Source organism: Phodopus roborovskii, unplaced genomic scaffold (assembly GCF_943737965.1).
Source record: "Phodopus roborovskii unplaced genomic scaffold, PHOROB, whole genome shotgun sequence".
Taxonomy (NCBI): domain Eukaryota; kingdom Metazoa; phylum Chordata; class Mammalia; order Rodentia; family Cricetidae; genus Phodopus; species Phodopus roborovskii.
Window position 1 is genome coordinate 7,089,325 of NW_026126434.1, and position 22,120 is coordinate 7,111,444.

The window sequence follows — 22,120 nt, forward strand, 5'->3', positions numbered from 1 at the left end:
GCAGAAGTGACCTGTGGAAGGAGGTCAGAGAGAGAGCCGGGAAAAGCTCTCTTTGCTGGCGTGACTCAGACAGGAGAGCATCGGGTTGAATTTCCTGGTGTTCATCTGTCTAGGTTGTAAGTTATTTCTCCCTGAATAAACATCTATTCTGCCTATTTGTTTATCCTGATCCTTATTTAACCGCGATATAGTTTTCTAGTCTACAGATTTTCTAGTCTAAATACTAACCATAAAGAGATTTTCTAAACAATGAATTATGTTTACTTAGGAGTAACAGAACATTTTGATGGGAATGTGTGTATCATAGAAAATTATATGCACACAACAAGGAAACTGAGGCCATGAGAAGTTTTCAAAAACAAAATGAGGACCATGTAAAATGATTTTTAACAAAAACTCTTGTTTTTTTATTTTTGTTCTGTGTATATGGATGTTTTGTCAGCATGTATGTCTGTGAACCATGTGTGTGTGTGTGTGCCTTGTATCTCTGAAGACCAGAGGAGGGAGTCAGATCCCCTGGAACTGAAGCTAAAGAATTACAATGTGGCTGTGGAAAATCAAACCTTGGTCCTCTGGAAGAGCACTTAACTGCTGAGGCATTGCTTCAGACCCTTTTAGCTATTTTTTTAAATCTTTGCTTCTTACAAAAAAAAGGACATTTTTTAAATAATTTTAAAAAATTGTCTAAATATTTTTTTATTTTAATTGTTGTTAAACTCTCTCTCTCATATGTATCAGGGCCTCCCACTTGGTATTAGATAACCAATTGGAGTTCTCTTCCATTCTCCTAGTTATCCATAGTTCATTGTCTAGTGTTGCTTGTTCATCTTGTTTAGGCAACCATACTGTTGAGATTCCATGTGTGTAGCTTCCATGATCTTTCTTCCTCACAGAAGACTCACTTTTCTCTAGCTCTTACACTTTTTCTGGCCCCTCTTTTGTGATGCTCCCCAAGTCTTAGGTGCAGGAGTGATGTTGTAGTGCTCTACCAGCTGGGGCTCAGTACCACACAAGCACTTATCTCTAACTTGTCCTTGGTTATGGTTTCATGTAATGGTCAACATCTATTGCATAAGGACATGGGCAAAAGGACAAATATTTAGAATGTAGTTAGGAATTATGCTTGTTCAGGGAGTCTCTTGGACGACCCTGAACAACAACTCAAAAGGCTGCTTCTCATGACTAGTTTTGGGGTATTTGTTAGCTAATTTGTTAGCTTTGGGGAGGATTGTATGCCCAAATAGGAATTTTTAATTTTAGATGCAAGAGTATGGTGGCTTGTGACTTTTTCTGACTTTTTCTGACTTTTTCAGACATCTTTACTATTATTTTTCACTCCTCCCACTTTGTACATTTATCTTCCTCTCCCCTCCCTAATGACCTCATTGTTTTCATTCCCCCTTGAAATCACTTGTACCTTCTCTATTACCATCCCCCATGTTCTTCCTTTAATTTCCTAGTTCTGTAGTTTCTCCAGGTTATGTATTTATATGTGAAGAGTTGGAGCCACAGAGCGGTGAGGCATATCTTTCTCTGTAACTCAATATGATCTTTTCTAATTCCTGTAAATTTACCTAAAAATTTCATGACTTATTTTCTTTACAGATAAATAGTATTCCCTAGAATATATGTACCACATTTTCATTATTTACTTATCAGTCGAAGGCTATTTAGTTCGTTTCCATTCCCTGGTTATTGTGATAGAGCAGAATGAATATGGTTGAGCAAGTATCTGAGGAGTAAGCTGTTGAGTCTTCTATGTATATACTGAGGGGTGGTAGAGCTGGACCATACAGTAGATTTATTTTTAGCTTTTTGATAACTATCCACACTGATTTACAGAGAGGCTGTAGTGCTAATAACAATGAATGAGGGTTCCCTTTTCCCCACATTCCCTCCAGCATTTCTTGCCTCTTGTTCTGTACTTTGCCATTCTGACTGGGACACGATGAAGTCTCAAAGTTTTTTGGATTTGGATTTCTCTAATTGATAGAGAAGATGAACCTTTTTTTGAGATATTTCATAGCAGAACTTTCTTTTCTTTCTTTTAGAGAATTCTCCAGATGCCAAGCTCATTTTTTTTCTAATGGGTCATTTGATTTGTCTCTCCTCTTTATTTTTGAATGCCTTATATTCTGAATATTAATCCTCTGCCTGATGTACTTCTGTCAAACGTTCTCTCCCATCCTGTGGATTCCTCTTCACCCAGTTGACTATTTCTTAAACATGCAGATGCTTGTTTAGATTTCTGAGATTTATCTGTTGTTGGCCTTCATTCCTGGACAAATGGAATCCTGTTCAGAAAATCTTTTCCTGCACCTTGTTAGGTCCTGCCCATGTTTTCATCTAGCAGTTTTGATGTTTCAGGTTTAGGTTCCATTTGGAGTTAGTTTTTGTGCAAAGTAATGGATGTGGATCTAATTTCATTTGTCTGCATGTGGACATTCAGTTTTCCCAGCACCATTCATTGAAGATACATGTCCACATTCAGTTTTCCCAACACTGTTGAAGACACTGTGTTTTCTTCAGTTTGTGTTTTTGGCCTTCTTGTCAAAAACTAGATGGCCAATGTTCTATGTCCTCATCTTAGGGTCTTTCGTTTTCTTCCATTGGTCTACATGTCTGTTTCTATGCCAGTTCTGTTTTGTTTTTGCTATTATGGCTCTGTAATATATTTTCAGGACTGTGATGGTGATCCTGCTAGCATTGCTCTTTTTACTTATGTTTTTATGACTATCATGGATCTTTTATGGTTCCATATGGATTGAAGGATGGTTTATTTTTGTAAATGTCGAGATGGAGAATTTTTTCTTGGGATAGCATTGAATATCTAAATGGCTTTTGGTGGATGTGTCACTTTCATAATATTAATTCTATTGATCTATGAACATGGGATATCTTTCCATTTTCTGGTGTCTTTATCTCTTTCTTCGGAGATTTTTAATGTTTTCATTGTAGAGGCCTTTCACCTCATTAGTTTTATTACTATATACTTCATTTTCTTTAAGACTACTGTGAATGGGGGTGTGATCTCTTTCTGTTTGTTGTCGGTATATAGAAAAGCTATTGACTTTTGCAAGCTTATACTGTATCCTGACACTTTGCTGAAATTGTTCATGGTTCCTAGAAGTTTTCTCATAGAATTTTGGGATCTCTTATTCACAATATCATCTGCAAATAGTGTCAATTTTGACTTCTCCTTTTCCTATTTTTACCTTTTTTATTTCCTTTTCCTGCCTTAATGTTCTAGCTAGTGCTTCAAGCACAATATTGAAAAGGAATGGGATAATAGCCAGCCCTATCTCATTCTTAATTTCACTGGGATTGCCTTGAGTTTTTCTCCATTCAGGATGGTGTTGTATTTCCTTCATATCAAAGGCATTTTCTAGATCTGCTATAATAATTATGTGGATTTTTTTCCTTGTTTGTTGGTTGGTTGGTCATTAAGTCCCTTTATGTGGCTTATTACATTTCTTTACTTGTAAGTCTTGAACCACACTTGCATTTCAGGGATAAAGCCATCTTGGTCATGGTGGAGGTATGTTTGCATTTGGTTTGCAAGTATTTTATTGAGCATTTTAAAAAAAAAATCTATGTTCACCAGGAACATTGGCCCATAGTTTTTTCTTTTTGTTGTGTCTTTATGTTGTTATGTTGTTTTGATAGTGGCTTCGTAGAAAAGAGTTTGTGGGTGCTTCTGTTTCTTTCTTTTCTTTTCTTTTTAATAGTTTAAGAATGATTGGATGTAGATCTTCTTCGGAAGTCTAGTTAGAATTCTGCTGTGGACACATCTGGGCCTGGATGTTTTACAGCTGGAAGCTTTCTGTTGATCTTTCACACTCCTCTTCACTTGGTCTGCTTAGGTTATTGACATCCCATTTCATGATGGTGGTTTGAATGAATCTATGAATTCATCCATTTATTTTAGGTTTCCCAACTGAATGGACTACAGGCTTTTAAAGTATTCCCTTACAATATCTGAACCTGTTGTAAGGTTCCTCTGTTCATTTATGACTTTGGTAATTTTGGTCTTATCTTTCTGCAGGTGTCTGTAGGTCTTGTTTATCTTCTCAAAGAATCAGAGTTGTTGATTCTTTGTGTTGTTTCCCTTGTTTCTATTTCATTAATTTCAGTTCTGATTTTTACTATTGCTTGCCATCTAGTGGATGTGGCTTGTTCTTGGTTTTTCACATTTTTGAATTGTGTCAAGTCACTTATTTGTGCTTTTTCTGATTTTGATTTTAGTGGCAGGCACTTAAAGCTATGAATTCCCCATTGTAGAACTGCTTTTTCTGGGGCTCATGGGTTTCTGTGTGATGTGTGTTTTTATTTCTTTTACTTTTTCTTTAGTTCTGAGAAAAATTTTTAAATTTACTTCTTGATTTCCTTTTGACCCCTTAATCATTCAGTAATGAACTGTTTAATCTCCATGAGTTTGTATACTTTCCGAGACACTTGTTTGCTGGCAGTTTTACATCTTATTGCATTAGTGTCAACTGGATACACAGAGTTGTTTCAGGGTCCCTGAATTTGTTAAGATTTGTTTTATGTTCCAGAGTGTGGTCTATTTTATAGAGGTTTCCATGAGCTTCTGAGTAAAATATGTATTCTTTTTTTCTTTGGTGTTTCAATAGCATATTCTATAGATAGTCTTAAGTCTGATTGTGATGTCTTTAATTTTGATATTGTTTGTCCTGATGGCCTCTCTGTTGGAGAAAGTGAGGTTATTGAAATCATCTAAACTTACTGAGTTAATGAACATCTATGTCTTTAATTCTTAATTATCTACTCAATTTAATTAAGTACACCTTATATGAAATTGGGCACACCAGAGTTTGGTGCGTATATGTTTAGGGTAGTAATGTCTTCTTGGTTAACCATTCCCTCAATTAGACTGATGTGTCCTTCCTCATCTCTTCAGGTTAGTTTTAGTTTGAAGACTACTTTGTCAGATATTAGGATAGTGGTGCCTGCTTAATTCCATATCCCTTTTGACTGGAGTCCTTTTGTGCATCCTCAGCGTTAAGATGTGTATCTGGTAGACATCAGATCATTTTTGTGTCTTGAGTCATTCAATCATTCAGTGTCTTCTGGTGGGAGAAATGGGTGTCATTAATATTTAAAGATTGTATGGTTAAATCTGGTGTTGTTGTTTGTGTGCTATGTAGTACTTTGTGTTTGAATAATTTTAGCTATATTTTCCTTTCCAAAGTCTCTCTGCTATGTTTTTTCTTCTCTTCACCCCAAAATATTGCTTGTTGTATTTTGTATATCTTGGATTTAATTTCTTTAGGGTGCTTGTGTCATGGAAAGTTTTTCTTTCTCCTTCAACTATGGGAGATAGTTTTGGTGGGCACATTAATCTGTGCTGGTCATTGTGGTCTTTAGGGTTTGGAATGCATTGCTCTGGGCTCCTCTAGCTTTCAAGCTTTCCATCAAGAAATCAGCTGTTAATCTGATGAGTTTTCCTTTATATGTAACATATTTTTCTCTCTTAGCTTTTGGTTCTCTTCCTTTGTTCTGTATACTTAATATTTTAACTATGATGTGCCATTGGGAAGTTTCTTCTCTGGTTTCATCTATTTTCTATTTGTATTCTGTGCACTTCTTATGTTTGTGTAGGTATGTCCTTCCTTATTGGGGGAAAGTTGTCTTCTGTGATCTTATTGATGATCTAGCTTGTGCCATTGACCTGGAATCCGTCTCTCTCATATTTCTATGGTTTAAAGTTTTCACATTTCTTCTGTTTCCTGCTTTGTGTTTTGTTTTGTTTTGTTTTGTTTTTTCTTCATATCATTTGCTTATTTATTTGGGTCCTCTGTTTTATCTGCTTTATCCTGGGCACTGCTATCCTATCATCTGCTTGATTCATTCCACTTGTAAGGCTTTTTCTTAGGTTTTCTAGTTGGGTTGTTGGACTTTTCATTACCATCTTCATTTTCTCTTGAGTTGACTTTAATGTTTTTATTTCTTCATTGCATCCCATTTTCAAATCCTCTATTCTTATTTTCATCAGCCTTATATTTGTTTTCTTTGGCACTGCTCAGGCATTTAGTCTCTTTAAGTTTATTCTCTTTAATTTATTGAGCTGTTTCTTTATGTCTTCTCTAAACTTCTTAAATTATTTGATGAAGTTTATGATTATTCTTTTAAATTCTATATCCTTGGGTTCGTCTAGATAATTCTCATTGGTGAACATTTCTGTAGACTTGGTAGATTTTGAAGCAGGGATGTTGCCTTGAACTTCCATATTGTTTGTATGCTTGCAGTGATGGGGGACTCTTTTGTTAGCTCTGTGTCTGAGATAGACCAAGTAGATCAAGGCTATAATGAAGTCAGGTAGACACAGGAGCTGGCCTGGTATGTAGGATGTGTCCTGTTCCTATCCTGAAATTCGGAGGGTTGATGTGCAGAGGAAGATCCTATGGACCCACCTGACTAAACTCTGGAGAAGGGTGCACAGGACCTACTTGGGTGAGTGAAGACTGTAGATGTGGTCTGGGAGGGGCCTGTAGGTTGTGGGCAGTAAGGGAGGGTTCTGGAGGAAGCTTGGAGAGATTGTATGCTGTGTAGGCAGGGGTGGCCAGACTAGGCTGGTGTACTGGATATGAGATTTGGGCTAGATCTGGGGTTTGAAGAAGGGTACATGAAGGGGAAGCCCAGGCAGACTCACTTGTTATACTCTGGGAAGGATGGATCCTTGGTTTGTTTTTTTTTTTTTTTTTTGGTTTTTTTTTTTTTTGGTTTTTTTTTTTTTTTTTTTTTTTTTTTTTTTAAATCAATAACAAGAGTATCATTGGTCTAAGGTTAAACACACACTCATATTCACTGGTTTGAGTTCCTATCAGAAAGTGTGTGTCTGTGTGTGTCTGTGTGTAAGGTTGCAGTATTTGTGGTTCTGGTAGACTTTTGTTTTAATTAACATAAATGAATACATAAAATCCCCTCCTCAGTAACCCTTTGGTTTGCTTCATTTACTTATGTACTTACTTTTATTGAGGGCTTAACAAAAGTGATTCCATTTTAGTTCTGGTGAGTTTCACGTAATTACTCAGTCTGTTAATGTCTTGATCCATACTAACAGGTTGATATAACCCCAAGTAGCAAACATTGAGTGAAAGACAATTCATAGAATCTAAAGGTTCTTGATTCCTGTACTTCACTCTGGCTTTCTGGGGCTCTAGTGGTGGTGAAGCCATCTATACATGCTTGGCTTCAGGCCCTGTGACCCTGTGGCCCAGAGATACATGTGAGATCCTACAGAGTTAGAGGTATAATGGAATCCCATTTGTCAAAGTAAACTGCTGAATTTGATTCCTTAGAAGCTGGAAAGTGCTGCCATGCATATGTAAAAACCCTGTCTCCATGGGGTAGGACATTAAGCCCAGAGGAAGATCTGCATGTCTCATCTGAGTAATGAGCCATGAAATTGGCATTATAAGTTTTAATTATTATTAATGCCTCTCAGGGTAGCTGGTGTTAATTATTCTGTAGGTTTCCCTAGAAATATTTCTTCCCCTTCCCTTTTATTTCCTTTTCTTAATGCCTTAATGGTAGCTTCCTGGTAGTGTTTGAGCTCAATTCTTCCTAAGGGGGACACCCTCCCTGTGAGAGAAGTTGTCTCTGGAAAGAAAGCAAATGGTTGTGATTGGAACAAAGTCAACAGGAATCTAGGAGTTTGATAGGTTGCCACAGTGAGGTTTGCAAGAGTCTCATCTCTGCTTCCTCCCCAGTGGTACCCACCTTCCTCTAGGTCCAGCCATGAACTAGTTAGTTAACCTTATAATGGGCTTTGAAGATCAAAGACTGTGTAAAGTGCCATAAGTTAGGGCTGAGCATCTTTTAACATGGAGTACCAGTTTCTGTCTCTTCTGCTCCTGGATAACTTCATGTCAACATCATTCTTGTGTGTGTGTGTGTGTGTGTGTGTGTGTGTGTGTGTGTGTGTGTGTGTGTGTTCAGAACTGTGTCTATATTGCTTCCATAGCTTTTGTTCTATGAGGTACTCATAAGAATCGGAAGGGATACAGGAGTGAGCTCTGACCTCTCCTGCTCTCTACCTTTCCCCACTCCTTTCTTCTCACCTACTAACTGCAGCAGAGACACAGGCCTGACTCAGGATTATCCCAAGATCCTTTGAACTAACAGCAAAAAGATGGTATCTACTATTTCTCAGGTTTCCCTCAGGTCCTGGTTGTCAGAATGAATATAGCACAGCCCTGTTAATGCAGCAGACAGGAAACTCCCAGGCATAGGAGCCCAGTACCAGTGCTGTGGATCTAAGAAGGAAAAGAGATGGTGTAGAACTGTCAGATGAGCCCATTGATTTCAGAAGTATATCTCCTCCTTGGGAATTGTCATGTTACCCACCATGGCTAGAAAAGTGTGCATTTGCTCCTGTTCCAAGGAGTTTGGATCCTTTGGCACTGTGAAAGTCACTGGAATCTGCAGGGTAGACTCCAATTTATACCTGTGCAGCCAGCACCCAGAATAGTACATTGAGAACAGAGGAGAGGTAGGTGGGGGAAGATCTAAGAGTATGGCAGGAGAGTAGCAGGCTTTGAGGAGAAAGGCTGGGATTCAGAGAAGGAGGGGCACAGATAGATGGAGTTTGCATGGTTCGAATGAGGAATATAGGTAGCAGCACTAAAAGGGACAGAGAGGGCTTATGGGATGGCTAGAAGATCTGCATTCCAAACAAATGGCTAGACTGATATGAAATTTACTGGTTGGCATGGACATGGAAGTACAGGTAGATCTGAGAGTTGGGGACACACAGAGATAGGCAGAATTGAGCCTATAACAGTGATGAGTAATCCATGGCTTGTATGTGTGTGGGACTGTCATCTATGTAGAGAATCAGTAAAAACCAGAGTTTCCTGAGGCTCAGGACTGATGCCTTTCAGAAAGTGGGTGACCCTGGCCTGGGTGGTGTTCTGCAGTCTAGGCCCTAAAGTCAAGCTGGCTTCTAGGAATTTCCTTCATCCCTGCCACTACATTCCCACCCTCCCAACTAAACTGAGTGATCCAGTACCGTGGTTGTCTATAGTGGATGAGAATGGGACTTCAAATGGTCCCTGTGTCAGCCTATCTCAAGAAAGCCAAGTCCTTTCTGAGCAGGGGAACTGGGGGAGGGCTCCACATTCATGGGCCCTTTGAAGGAGACAGTGATGGTGTGGGTTTGGCATGGTCTGTCCTGCCCATACTGTGATCAGGGTTAGCAGAAGCTTCCAAGGAGCCTCCAAAGCTATGTCTCTAAGATGACCACTTCAAGCACACATGCTTTCAGTGAAAAGATGAGTCCAGTAAAGAGTGCACACAGTGTTAATCTGTGTCAAGGGACATTCCTTTGGGTAGTCAGTAGAGGTGCAGTTTTTGAGCAGAATATGTTATTTTCTTACTGTCACTTGAGACCCCTTTTCTGAGTAAAATTCTAAGTGTTGCCATATAGTCAATAGTGAAAATATTCCTGTCATGACTTGACTTTTAATGTGGTGGCAAGTTGAGTTGAAAAAGGAGAAACATCTTTTTGTAAATTAGCTAGCAGAGTGGGGATAGGTTTTCTAACTTATTGGCATCCTCAGCTTGGTAAATTCCTGGTTATTGGGGAATGTGCTATGAATTGAGGGGTACTTGGCAGCATCCTTGGCTCTGTTCATTAGATGCTACCAGTGTCCCTCCTCATTGTGACAACCCAAAGTATCTTGAGAAAAATTGTCCCTGGTGGAAAAGCTATGGGACTGGGCTTGGCTGGCCATTATATGGCCCCGGAGTTTGTCTGATGGCCCACAGCCAGCCACCTCTTTAGTCTTTTTGAAGCAAAGTATTGGATTGCAAATTGCCTTTCACCTCTACTCTCTAAAGTCTGGGTCTGATAGTCTATTGTACTTAAACCATAAAGCTATCCAGAATGAGTTCTGTAATGAAATGTTCTCTGGTGTTACTATTTAATTGGCTAGTGGGGGTTGTTTGTCAATCTGCCAGCAGGCTTCTCTTAAATGCTGTCATCAGACATCTCTGAGACATAAATGTAGAATGATTGATTTGCAAGGTGCTATTAAACCTTCTACAAAGACTTTTTGATGTACTGCGGCTTTGAGCTTTGTACAGCTATTGATTGATTTAAATACTACAGAACCCTTGGCTCAGGCAGCCCTTATGAGAAGAATACCACTTCTAGTAGGGAATTGCTGGACATTGAGTCACAGACAGTGACAAGGCTTTCCTTGGGCATAAAATGGATCATTAAACAAATGTGGACCACCAGGAAAGAAAAGCAAGAGAACACTTAAGCAGCTGGTCAGAACTTACCAGTCAGGGCCAGTTAGAAAAATGTAGCAAGTGGACAGTAGCATCTGATCAATTTAGTATTGAGAGTCTCCTTGCTGCCATGAGAAAGCAGCCAAAGATTTTGTTTGGGCTTTAACTGTGCTTGCTGTTTGAGACCACAGTAGCAAATGACATTCAGATAAATTGACAAACATTGACAGGATGGCAAAACACTTCCTGACTGTACAAGACCAGGGTTAGATATCTTGGAAGTGTCCTTGCTTCTGGATAGGATTGTTGTGTGAAGTGAAAACGTGTATGGTTTGGGGGATGGGAAGCCTTTGCAGTGCAAAGAAAGCTGGACTGCACTTGGCCCTCAGGTACAGGATTGAGAAGTTTGATAATGTAGGGACCATCATGCTTTTCTGAGGTCAGAGAACTTGTATGTTCCCATGTTAGACTGTTTGTTCCTTTAGAATATTTTCTGGTCTCAGAATGTTGTTTACACATGAGACACACAATGACCAATGAACCCATGCTTTCAAGGACAAATTTTGCAGGTATTAGGAAAGGGCAATTCTGAGTAACCGCCTGCTATTTTCTGTTTCAGAATCTATCCCAGCTTCCCTACGGCAAGGCCCTCTACAGCTATGAGGGAAAAGAACCTGGTGACCTCAAGTTCAACAAAGGGGACATCATCATCCTGCGTCGAAAGGTAGATGAAAACTGGTACCATGGGGAGTTGCAGGGCACTCACGGCTTCCTCCCAGCCAGCTACATCCAGTTTATCAGGCCCTTGCCACAGACTCTGCCCCAAGGCAAAGCTCTTTATGATTTTGAGATGAAGGACAGAGACCAGGACAAAGATTGTCTGACCTTTACTAAGGTAAGGTGAGCCCCATGGTTGGCCTCTTTGTCTACCCATGTCTTCTCAACTCAGGGTCTACATCTAGGTTTAGAGTTTGCTAGGCCATAATCAAATGACCACCCTCCATTCCTGTGCCTCTATGAAAGGTGGAGCAGGGAGGGGGGGCCGGGGGGAGGGATGTGTCTGCTTCATGGGTTTGATTGTTTTGTTATTGATTTTGTTTGTGTGAATAAGAACTCCTAAGAAGAAGCTGTGTCTGCAGAGTGTGGCTGATTAGAAATTCAGGGCCCTGGAGAGATTGGAATGTTTCAGGCCCAGAGGCTAATTACCTTGTCATAGGCTAACATTATCTTGCAACAGCCATTCTTTTGTAAGACTCCTCAGAATGAGGAGTCTCCCAGTTTCAGTCGGTACCCCTAAGAACTCAATGCCCAGTCCAGTTACCACAACACGCAAGAGGCTTTAATGAACAGGAAATGTTTGCACAAACGGGCTCCCTTAGCACACAGGCTAGAGAGAAGCCCCATCCCCCAGGCACAGGTGTTTTTAAAGGCAAAACCCACAAGCTTAGTGAGGGGGTGGGACCTCTGTCCATTGAGTATGTGACCCTTTGAGGCCCTATGGTCTCGCTATTAGAGTCAACAGACCTTAGGTCCTCAGGGTGTGCTAATTAATCTTGTCTGGGCAAACCGGAGGTACAGTTATCTCTTTGTTTCTTAAGGACCCTATTCACCACCTGCTGACTCACAAGAAAGGAGGGGCAGTGTAAATTCTTGGTATCTTGTTATCTCAGGGCCTTGTGAGGGGAAGTTAGCAAATTCCAAGGAACAGATATTGGTCTGGGTTAGCTTTCCAGGTTAGTCTGTCCTTCATTTCAAATGGGGGGGTTTCTTTAACTTTACTTTTTTGTCTTTCACTTTGACTACCTCCGTGTCAGAACTAACATCCTGTAACTGACAGATAAAAACCTTTTGAAGTCTATTAACTTAATAAATTATTAGCTTCCACCAATCCAAAAGCATAAACGTCATTAGGTAGAATCGTAGGCCTATAGACAAGCTTCCACCATCTTGCTGTAGCTGCCTCAATGATGTACCCACCATTGTACTTTAAACTTGCCTTGATTATGAATGTCCTTGTTCTGAAAAACTGTTTAACTTCATGAAATGACTTCCAGGATGGAGCATGGTTTTTAGGGTAACCCAAATGTGGTTTCCCAGGTCCTGGTCATTTAAAATGACCCCAGAAAAAAACACATCTCTTGTTCTCTTCAAAGTGAGAGCTGTGTTTTTTGTATTGACATTTATTTTGTTTTGATTTTTATTGTGGAATGGTAAGAGCCCACTGACGCATGGCTCTAGTCAGTACTCTTGAGATAGGTGACCTGTTAGTAGCAGTCATAATTTTAAGGTTTTAAATATTTAGTATATGCAGAAGAATTGAGTTTTCTCAGAACTCAGGGGAATCATGGTAGAACCCCTGCAGAACCCCAGTTCATCCTGTAGAGCTGTTGTACCTGGCCTCAAAGCCAACATCACAGGCCAGAAGAGGATGTTGGATCTCATTGATGTGGAGTTATGGTTATGGGCTGCTATGTGGGTCCTGGGAGTGGAACCCAAGTCCTCTGGAAGAGCAGCTAGTGCTGTTAATCACTGAGCCATCTCTCCAGCCTGGCATGGAATATCTTTTGAATTGAAGTACCTTACTAACCAAACAGCATTTACTCTGGAGCCAGTGAAAGGTTGTCAGGTTTGTGGTCTTTCTGGAGATCCTGTTACCAGTTATTGATGCCAGGTGTCAGCCGGGCACTTGGACTTGTTCCAACATTTAGAGAGGCTGCTGGGGAAACAGGTGGCGCCTATATTATTTACTCTGGGATCCTCTCTCCTCTCTACTTCTCCTTCCTTTCCTTTTCTTGCCCTCTCCCCTCAAGCCTGTAAACAACAGAATCTAACTCCTTAGTGTCTGGCTTGAATACACAGTCCCTGGAGATTACTGTCACTCTTCCCCTCTCCTCATCTGCTGGCAGAGCTCGGCTGTAGCATTGCAGCTCTGCAGCCGGCTTCAAGAGTACCTTGCACACCTTTTCTTAAAAAAAAAAAAAGTTGATGCTTTCCATGCCAGACTGCAGTCTATTGTTCACTCTGACAGTGGCTAATCTATTTTTCATTCCAGGGAAACCAGCACTCTCTTCCTTTCAGCAAGGCGTTGAGATGCTAATTCCTATTGTCATCTCACTTAGCTCCTGGGGAAGCCAGCACTAGTCTCCCTCTTTTCCTCTGCTCAATCTGAAGCCTCTGGTGCCTCCTTTCCCAGGGTGCCTTGCAGGCTTCGCTGCTTTGGAAAGCTTTCCCTGATCAACTACTCTCCAGTGTGTGCACTACTCTGACACTTGTAACCTTTTAGAGCCCTCTTATACACTCGCTAAGAAAACAGGCTCTATAAGCTACAGCAACAGAATTCATAGAGTCTGAGACTCTCCTTGTGGAGGACACACAAGGGAGCTCCCCGGGGACAGCTCACCAAGTGGAGTGGAGTGTAGACTGTAAAGCCCAGGGTGTTTCCTAGCAGGCCAGTCTCTTCCTGCAGGATCATGGACTCCCCTGCCTCCATTCCCATTCTATGTGCCTCTGCCTGTAGAGCACTCATTGACAATAAAGAGAAGAGTCCCCATGGACAAGAAGACAAATGGATATTTGTCTAATTATCCCCTCGAAAAAAGAATATTCTGGGCCTGACCCCATGTTGGACACTATACTGTGCACAGGGACAGAGACCTGCCCCACCCAGAACCTGGACTTGGGAGACAGGCACAGAATAAGCCTAGAGAAGTGAGGGTAGCCGAAGACTGCCTCAAGGAGTTGCCTTATACAGGAGGAAGATAAGATGAGGCATGAAGACTCCAGTGTAGTCAGTGACAAAACTGAATATTCCTTTTTTCCAAAGAAACTGTACATTAGTCTTCCAAATCAGAGCCCAGCTTGTCACAGATTCATTCTGTGACTGGCATGTTCAGTGTGTGACTCTGTTGGCCTCAGTATGTCTCTGATGTAGGTTTGGTATTTGATGTTCTCTAGAAGGAGACCTGGACCAGCTGTGACAGGGTTCAGGGCTCTCCTGTCACTAAGGGTATCAATTGTTTCCATGGCATCCAGATGGAAGTACCATATTACACCATCTTTGTATAATGGCAGTCTTTTCTTGAATGCTGTAGGTTCCTATAAAGAATGGAGGCCTCTGAATATGACTCCTAAAGTCCTGGGACACGTACCTTATCATATCCATGTTATCATGTCACTAGCCCATCTATGTCCTTACCCTATCTTCCAAGGAGTAAAGTTGCCATTCTTTTGTGTATGCACTTCTAACCCTCTCCACATCTAGGTCCCAGAGTACATGGGCATCTCTTTGGAGCTCTCTTCTCTGTTCCATGCTTCCTGGCAGGACTTAAACAATGTCTAGAGTGCCACTGAGATACAACTTCATGGAGTAGGGACTGACAGTCAGACCTAAAACTGAGCTTCTATGAATTGGCAAATTAGTGTGACTCTAAAGCCATACATCCAGCTATTAGACCCCTACCTGCACACAGTCCCTCACTTTTGGTTTCTCTCTGCTTCCATGTCTACCTCATGCCCCCACTGTCACACTTTACTTGCCATGGTGGCTGTGCCTTCAAACAGTGAGCCAAAATAGATCCTCTTCAAGATGCTACTTGTTAGATATTTGGTTACAGAGATTTGGTCACAGTAACTAACACAGGAAGTCAGGACCACCCATTATTTGTATAGATCTCTCTGGCCTTGCAAATACCAGAATGGAATACATCTAATGGCATCATGGTCTGTGGTAGCAAACCCAGATGATATGAGCCAGGGATACTGAGATATAAGCACCATCAAGTTAACTGAACTGTGAGGAAGCAGGAGGCTATTAGGACATGGCGTATGTATCAGTGGAGCCCTGGAACATGGATGTGAAGAGGGTAAGAAGTGAAAGGCACACATGGAACAGCACAGCTTTGCTCTTTGGAGGACAGGGGTGAGGCTAGTAAACAAAACGTAGATACGATGGGCGTCACAGTGCTTCAGGAGTCATATCTGGAGGTCTCACTCTCTTTAAGAACCCACAGGATTCAAGAAAAGGAAGTCCGCGTACAAAAAGCTGTAGTATTCTAAGTCAGAGACACTGAAACATAAGTACCAGTCAGTCAGCTGAAGTGCACAGTAGCAGGAGGGGTTATGCAGTCAAATAAAGAAGAGAGCTTTGGGCGTAAGAGGGGGTGGTGAGTTTCATTAGAGTTTTGACAGCATGCTCTTATTTCTATTCAACTGTAAAACTCAGAAAATGCTTCTTGAGCTCCCACTGTACAAGTTCTTGAGACACTGGCATCATTATGCTAGGGAACACTGCTTATTATAAAGGGCCTGGGCTGCACTGTGAATCTGCAAAGGCTACAAGGTCTTTCCCAGCAATGTCTGGCTGCTCCCCAACACCAGCAGTATTGAAACCAGCCATGGCAACCTCAGTCCTCAATGAGAAGTCACATAGAAGAGCCACAGGACATGTTAGACAGTGGTTCTCACTTTGGGTGTCAAATGATCCTTTTATATAGGGGTCACCTTATACCATCAAAAATATCAGGTCTTTACAATTCCAATTCATAACTGGCAAAATTGCAGTCATGAAGTAGCAACAAAAATAATTTTATGGTTGGGAATTAGCATGGCATGGGAACTGTATGAAAGGGTGGCAGCATTAGAAAGGTTGAGAACCACTGTGATAGGAGTAACCACTCCTTCATCCAGATCCTTAACTCATTCTTCCAGCCCTTGGCTGCTTACAATGTTCCAGGGCCCAGAGAATGCTTTGACTTAGCAAAGACTCATTTACAAATGCCACCACAATATGTCCTGGTCTACTCAGACTTTTGTTCTGCTGGTATCTCTGCAAATCTCCCATGTGACCTGTTTAGGTCATGTCCTGTCTATAAACAATCTGTGATGGGAAATGTCATTCTGTATATGTTTCTCATACTGGTTAATAATAAAGCACTGTTGGCCAATAGGAAAGGAAGATAGGACGGACTAGGAGACAAGGAGGAAATAGGAAGTAGGAAGGAGGAGTCAAGATAGAGAGTCTGAAGAAAGCAGTATGCCGCCGGCTCCCCGGTAAGAGAAATACATAGATCAGCAGAAATGGGTTAATAATTAAGGCAGAGCTAGCCGATAAGAAACAAGTAACAGGGCCAACAGTACTGTACCAAATACAGAGTCTCTGTGTATTATTTGGGGCTGGCGCGGCGGCAGGACAAGACCAGGCGGCGGCAGGCGGAAAAACCGTACCCCTTACAAATCTGATTCCCAGACTCTGGGCTTCCTACAATAAGGGACTGACTGCATATTGCTTGGGCCCAAGAGTCACATGTGAGAATCTTGTTTTTGTCATATAGTGACTTTGAAACATAGACCCAATTTTTTAGTTGTTTTTTTAAACTAAAAAATATAGTTGATATCAGGCATTTGATGAATGGAGTTCATAGTAGACAGTCATATGTTTGCTGTCTGACCTTCCCTTTCTTCTGGTTCAGAGAAAGTCACAGTTCTCTCAGAAGGCATATCTGGCTTAGGGCAAGAGGCACAATCACAATGGAGCATCCTCCCTGTGCCACATCCATGTGGAAAGAGCTGTGCCCTGGGTGTGCAAAGTCTGCTTGCTGCATGATCTGCAGGCTGACCAGCCTCCAGGTGTAGTCCTTGACCCCACCCCCCACCCCCAAGCCAAAGTACTAATCTCCATTGCCTCCCAAGATAGGGATGCATGTTTTCAGGACTTGGATGACTCAGGCACTTGGGCTACATGCTCTTTCCATATCCATGATGCAAATCAGGAGAGCTGGGGCCCTTCTGAGCACCCTGCTTGCCCACTTTACTTGAAAAGTTATCAGAAATGTTCAAAGTGGGCCTCAGCTCTCTTCCTAACTTCCTTCTAGATTCATCTGAACCCCAAAAGGGGTTTTAAATAAGATACAAGGGCTCCACAAAAGGACATGTGCTTACAATGCCCTTGCCTTGCCCAGAACTTCTTTTGATGTCAAGGTGGGGTGCAGAGAAACAAGCCAACAACTGTGTGATCTAACTAAGAAGCCAGTGATGGTTCTGCTTTGCCTACTGGCAAGGTCCCATTTGAAATTTTATAAGCAAATAAAATTAATATGTGACATGAGCACTTCTCCCCCAGACATGCCCAAGCATGTTTACCATTGATGGATACATGCAGTGACTTTTCAAAGCCTTATCACCAGTGCTCTGCTTAGAACCCATGAGTGGCTTCTCATTTCCCCTCTGGTCAGTATCAGAACCTGCACTATCTCCAGGTTCTTTCTGACCCAGGACTACACCTTCTCAGCCCTCATTTCACTCCTGGCCCTAGCTTACCCTATACCTATCCATTGCTGTCTCCAGCAGGCCTCAGACTCCCTGGCCCAGTACATATGTCCATTCCCCTCACTCTGTGCCTTTCCTGAACTATTTGCAACCCAGCCCTCCCCTTGCTCTTTAGACACTTCCTCTTTATAGCTGCCTCACTCCTGTGTGATGATGCGCCTATGCTCAGACTCCAACTTCTTACCCAGTCTTTCTCCTCCTTAGATGTAGCTTCTTATAATATAGTACTGTCTTCTCCCTGAGGCCTGGCCAAAGTTGCTTACTTCCCCTTCTCAGCATGCAACAGTAGAGGGCATGCAGAAGGGAGGATGTGGAAGTTTATAGACTGTGAAGCTAGAGTTCTCTTCAGGTGGAGAGAGCAGATCTGTCTATTGTTACTGTTTGTGTCTTCTCATCAGGTCTTTTCACTTGCCAGATGGATTGGCTGTGAGGTGTGCTGGAGAAGCCAGCTCTGTGCCTGAGCAGTGAGAGATCTGTCCCCAACTCTCTCTAAAAAGTCCTGGCCACTGGTAGCAGCTGAATTGGGACAGATGATCTAAGACATCTGTCAGGTCAGAGCTAGTGGCTGCAGAGCCAGACTGCTCTGTGGGGGTCAGTGGCAGCCAGGCTCCATTAATCGCCTTTGTGAGGACACAGCAATGGCCAGAGGCACAGTTCTTTTTTACAGGGGAAAAAAAAAAAAAAAAAAAAGGCTGGGGAGCTTCTGGGTGTCTGCATTTTAATCTTCCCTCTTTCTTGACAGAATGCTTTGAGGCAATGTCTGCAAATGGCTGGCTGTAGCAGGGCAGGGTTCAGTGGAATGCACCTGGGGGTGGGGTCATGGTTATGCTAGGTAGCTGAAGGTACCTGGTTTCTCTGGGCTCTGACTTGTTACCACTTCTTTGAACACCCCTTAACTACAGTATAGAGGAGACTGGGGGGGTGGTTGTCTTCCTTCAGAAACTGCCCCCAAGGCTCCACACCTACTGTAGCCATGTGATTTATTTAGACTTGAATATCAGGTGCCTATGTTCTGCTTTCTCCTACACTACTGAAGGGACCCTCCTATACCCATTCCCAAGAGTTACCTGTAAAGAACTATCCAGGGACCCTGTGCTCTGTCAGCCTGGGAAGGGCCAAGGATTACCCACATGCAGCTGATGGTCTTGCCAGAGGCCACTACACTTGTAGCTTTCTTTCTCTTCAAATATATTACTTAAAATTTTGATTTAAAGGGCCTTATAGAAGGTGCCACTGACATGTCACTTGAATCTTTACTGGTATATTATCCACTAAGCCCTGGATGAAAAAAAGGCTACCTAGCTCTTAAACAGCCCCTTCATAGTCACAGCTCCAACTTGCAGTTATTTAGGACCCCCTCCCCCAAGAGACCATCTGAATTCCAAGAAGAGCTAGGGCTCTATGCCAATAGACATTTGGTCTATTTTCCAAATTCAGAAATATCAGAGAATAGGGAAAACAGCATATGGATGAAGCCTGCTGCCCTGTAGTAAATAATGAGTACTTGACATGAAACTTATAGATGAAGTTTTGTATCGGAAAATGCAATGATGTCAGAGAAAGAATTCTCATTCATAAAATCATTGCCCATTGTGTTAATTCAGAAACATGTATACCGAATTTAGCCACCAGTGATGTTCTGTGGTATCTTTTTGGCTTAGATTGATCACTTACATCAGGAGCTGATAAACTAAGATGACTAACCAAAGTGACCTGCTATTTAGTTCTCTAATCTAGTTTTAGTGGCACATAACTGTGTCCATTCACTCCGGCATTTGTTGCCTTTACGCTTCTGCCACAGAATTGAGTAAATGGCCTGCAAAGCCCAGAAAGGATTATCATCTGGTCCTTCGTAGACTTGGTTACTGATGTCTGCAATCGAGCACAGCTCTAGAAGACAAATACATAGGTGTTTCTGCAAGCTCCCCACATAGCACTCAGGAATGAGGTGTCCAAGTGAAGAGGACAAGTGGCTATCTTAGGGAAGCAGCTGAAAACAAACGGCCAACCCTTGCCTTCACCATTATAAAGCCTTAGTATTTTAAGAAGAGATATTTCTCTATGTACTACAGAGCCTTTAAAATAATGTGCCCTCTTTCCTTGTCCTTATAAATTCACTGACTTGGGGGGGGGGTTTGAAATGTGGCAATAAATCTGAGACCTGATATGATCTAACCATAAAATTAGGCACTGTTTTTTGGTCTTGCATGGAGTGATGAAGAGGACTGTGTCTAGAGACTGTGTCTCCATCACCAGCACTGCAGCATTCCCTCCGCATGCCATGAGTTTAGATTAGGTACAGACCTAGGGAAAAAAAGGCCTTTCTCCACATCCATAGACAAAGTGAGTTACTTCTTTTATATGCAAGGAAGGCTGGCTCTATGTGTTCTCTCAGTTTAGTCCCCATAAAGAAAACAAGTACCAAGAGACTAAATGTATCCTACATCCTGATGCTGTCCTGAGGCAGGAATAGGACAGCTACCACAAAGGTGCCACCAGAGTATCACTCAGCCGGTTGGACCTGTGCAGACCTCACTTGCTCCTTAATGGACATTACTGTAGCACACTTGATATGAGTCCCCACCTATTGCATGGTGATTTTTGCTGTGTGTCCATTGTGTTGCATGGTGATCATCTCTCTATAAGCTTGACTTCTCTATCTGCTTGGGAAGGGATCATTTTCTCCACAGCCTTTCTCTCAACCCATCTCTGCTTAAAGACACTTAAGTGTGCTGGTCATATAAAAAAGAAGTGGGGAGGGAGGCACAGTTTATGCTGCTTAACACTGGGAGTGGTGGCAAAATCTCTGGCCTAAGAGTCACTGCCTCTCTTTGGAATTGAGTTTGCTTTTCAGATCCCTTGCTGCACCTACTCCCTAGGGGGAGCCAAGCAAGCCTGGGTCTTCAGTATACAGCTCTATCCAAGCTGGAGGGCAGAGTCACAGCTCAAAGATGCTCTTACTGCTCAGACTCAGGGCTCCTACTTGACTTGGTTCCAAACCACTAATATGATCATTGCTTTTGAGGGGACATGTCATATCTAAATGTTCTGTGATTTGTCTAAACTAATGCCTTTTCTCTGGGGAAAACAAACAAGAAGACCTTTTCATCCATTTCATGTTAACACCAAAAATACCCATTAATAAAACTTACACAGCCTAATGATGAGTAAGTATATCTTTATTAACACTGCCTAGCCAGGAAATGGCATGGTACCAAAGCTGGGTTACCTCCCTCACCATCACCCTCCTTTCCTCTCACATCTGCTAAGGATGAACGAATTGTGTTTATTCTTGAACTTCAGTTAAGTAGAATCAAGAAGAGTTTAATTTTTTATGTTCAGATTCTTTTCCATATTATGAGATATCGTTGATTTGTTGTAAGGTGCTATAGTTCATCAGCTTTCATTGTTCGGTGGTTCTGTGGGTTATTCTTTTAAAGGTAGACTTAAGTTTAGAGTAGTTTTAGATTTATAACAAACGGAAGCAGACACAGAGATTTCCCATATACCACACTGCCCATCCCTAACCTACTCTATAATTATAAAGCCCATTGATGAGTCTGTCTTGATGGTATCAGCCAATGGCCATTGTATAAATGGGAATTCATTTTTGGTATTGTATAGGCTTGATTTGGGACAAATATAACATATATACACTATCATAATAGTGCTTTCACTGTCTTGATATCTTTGTAACCACAGAACTTTTATTGTCTCCTTAGTTCTCACTCTGATTTATTGTGTAGTTACAATGATACTAGATGCTTCCCTTTCATATCGCCTTCTTTCACATAGAATGTAAATTTATATCAGTCTACAGCTTAATAGCTCCATTATTTTTAAATTAAAATATATTCTTGGAAAATTTCACATATATACAATGACATATGGTCACATCCACTACCCATTTCCTCCACCTGAATTCTTCCAATGTAGCCCCCTTTTGAACTTCATGTCCTCTTGTTTCCTTTTTAATAATCCACTAAATCCTATTAGTGCTGCTCGTTGCACACACAAATATGAGGCCATCCACTGGATGAGAGCAACCTACCAGTGGCTATACCCCAAAGAAAAATAACTTTTTCCTCCTGCAGCAACAGTCGCTCCTCAATTAGGATTGGGGCCTCATGAATTACTCCTTAATTCATGTTGGTTTTGGCTGGCTTAATCTAGTGCAGGTAGCCACAGCTTTCAAGAGTTGATGAGCACAATAGCCAGGTCCTGACAGAAAAGGCAGCATTTCTCCAATTTCCTCTCCATCCTCCAGCTTTGGTTCTTTCTGTGTCATCTTCTGCAATGTCCCCTGCACTTTGGTGGAGGGGGTCAGGGCTGAAGGCTCATGCAGATGTTCTGTTATGGTTGTGTCTATTCTATTGCTGCAAAAAGCAAGTTGGGGAGGAAAGAGTTTATTTGTTTTACACTTCCATATCACTATTCATCATCAAAGGAAGTCAGGACAGGAATTCAAACATGGCAGGAACCTAGAGATGGGAGCTGATGTAGAGGTCATAGTGGGGTACTGTGTAAGGAGTAAGGT

At 41.7% G+C, this 22,120-nt stretch overlaps 1 protein-coding gene across 1 annotated transcript in view; it reads left to right on the forward strand.

Moving 5' to 3' along the window:
- Sh3rf3 (SH3 domain containing ring finger 3) overlaps positions 1-22,120 on the forward strand; it is a 272,428-nt gene that overhangs the window by 158,414 nt on the left and 91,894 nt on the right. Inside the window, exon 2 of the mRNA XM_051186721.1 lies at positions 10,880-11,155. Within this exon, the coding sequence (XP_051042678.1) occupies positions 10,880-11,155 (276 nt within the window). The remainder of the gene's footprint in view (positions 1-10,879; positions 11,156-22,120) is intronic.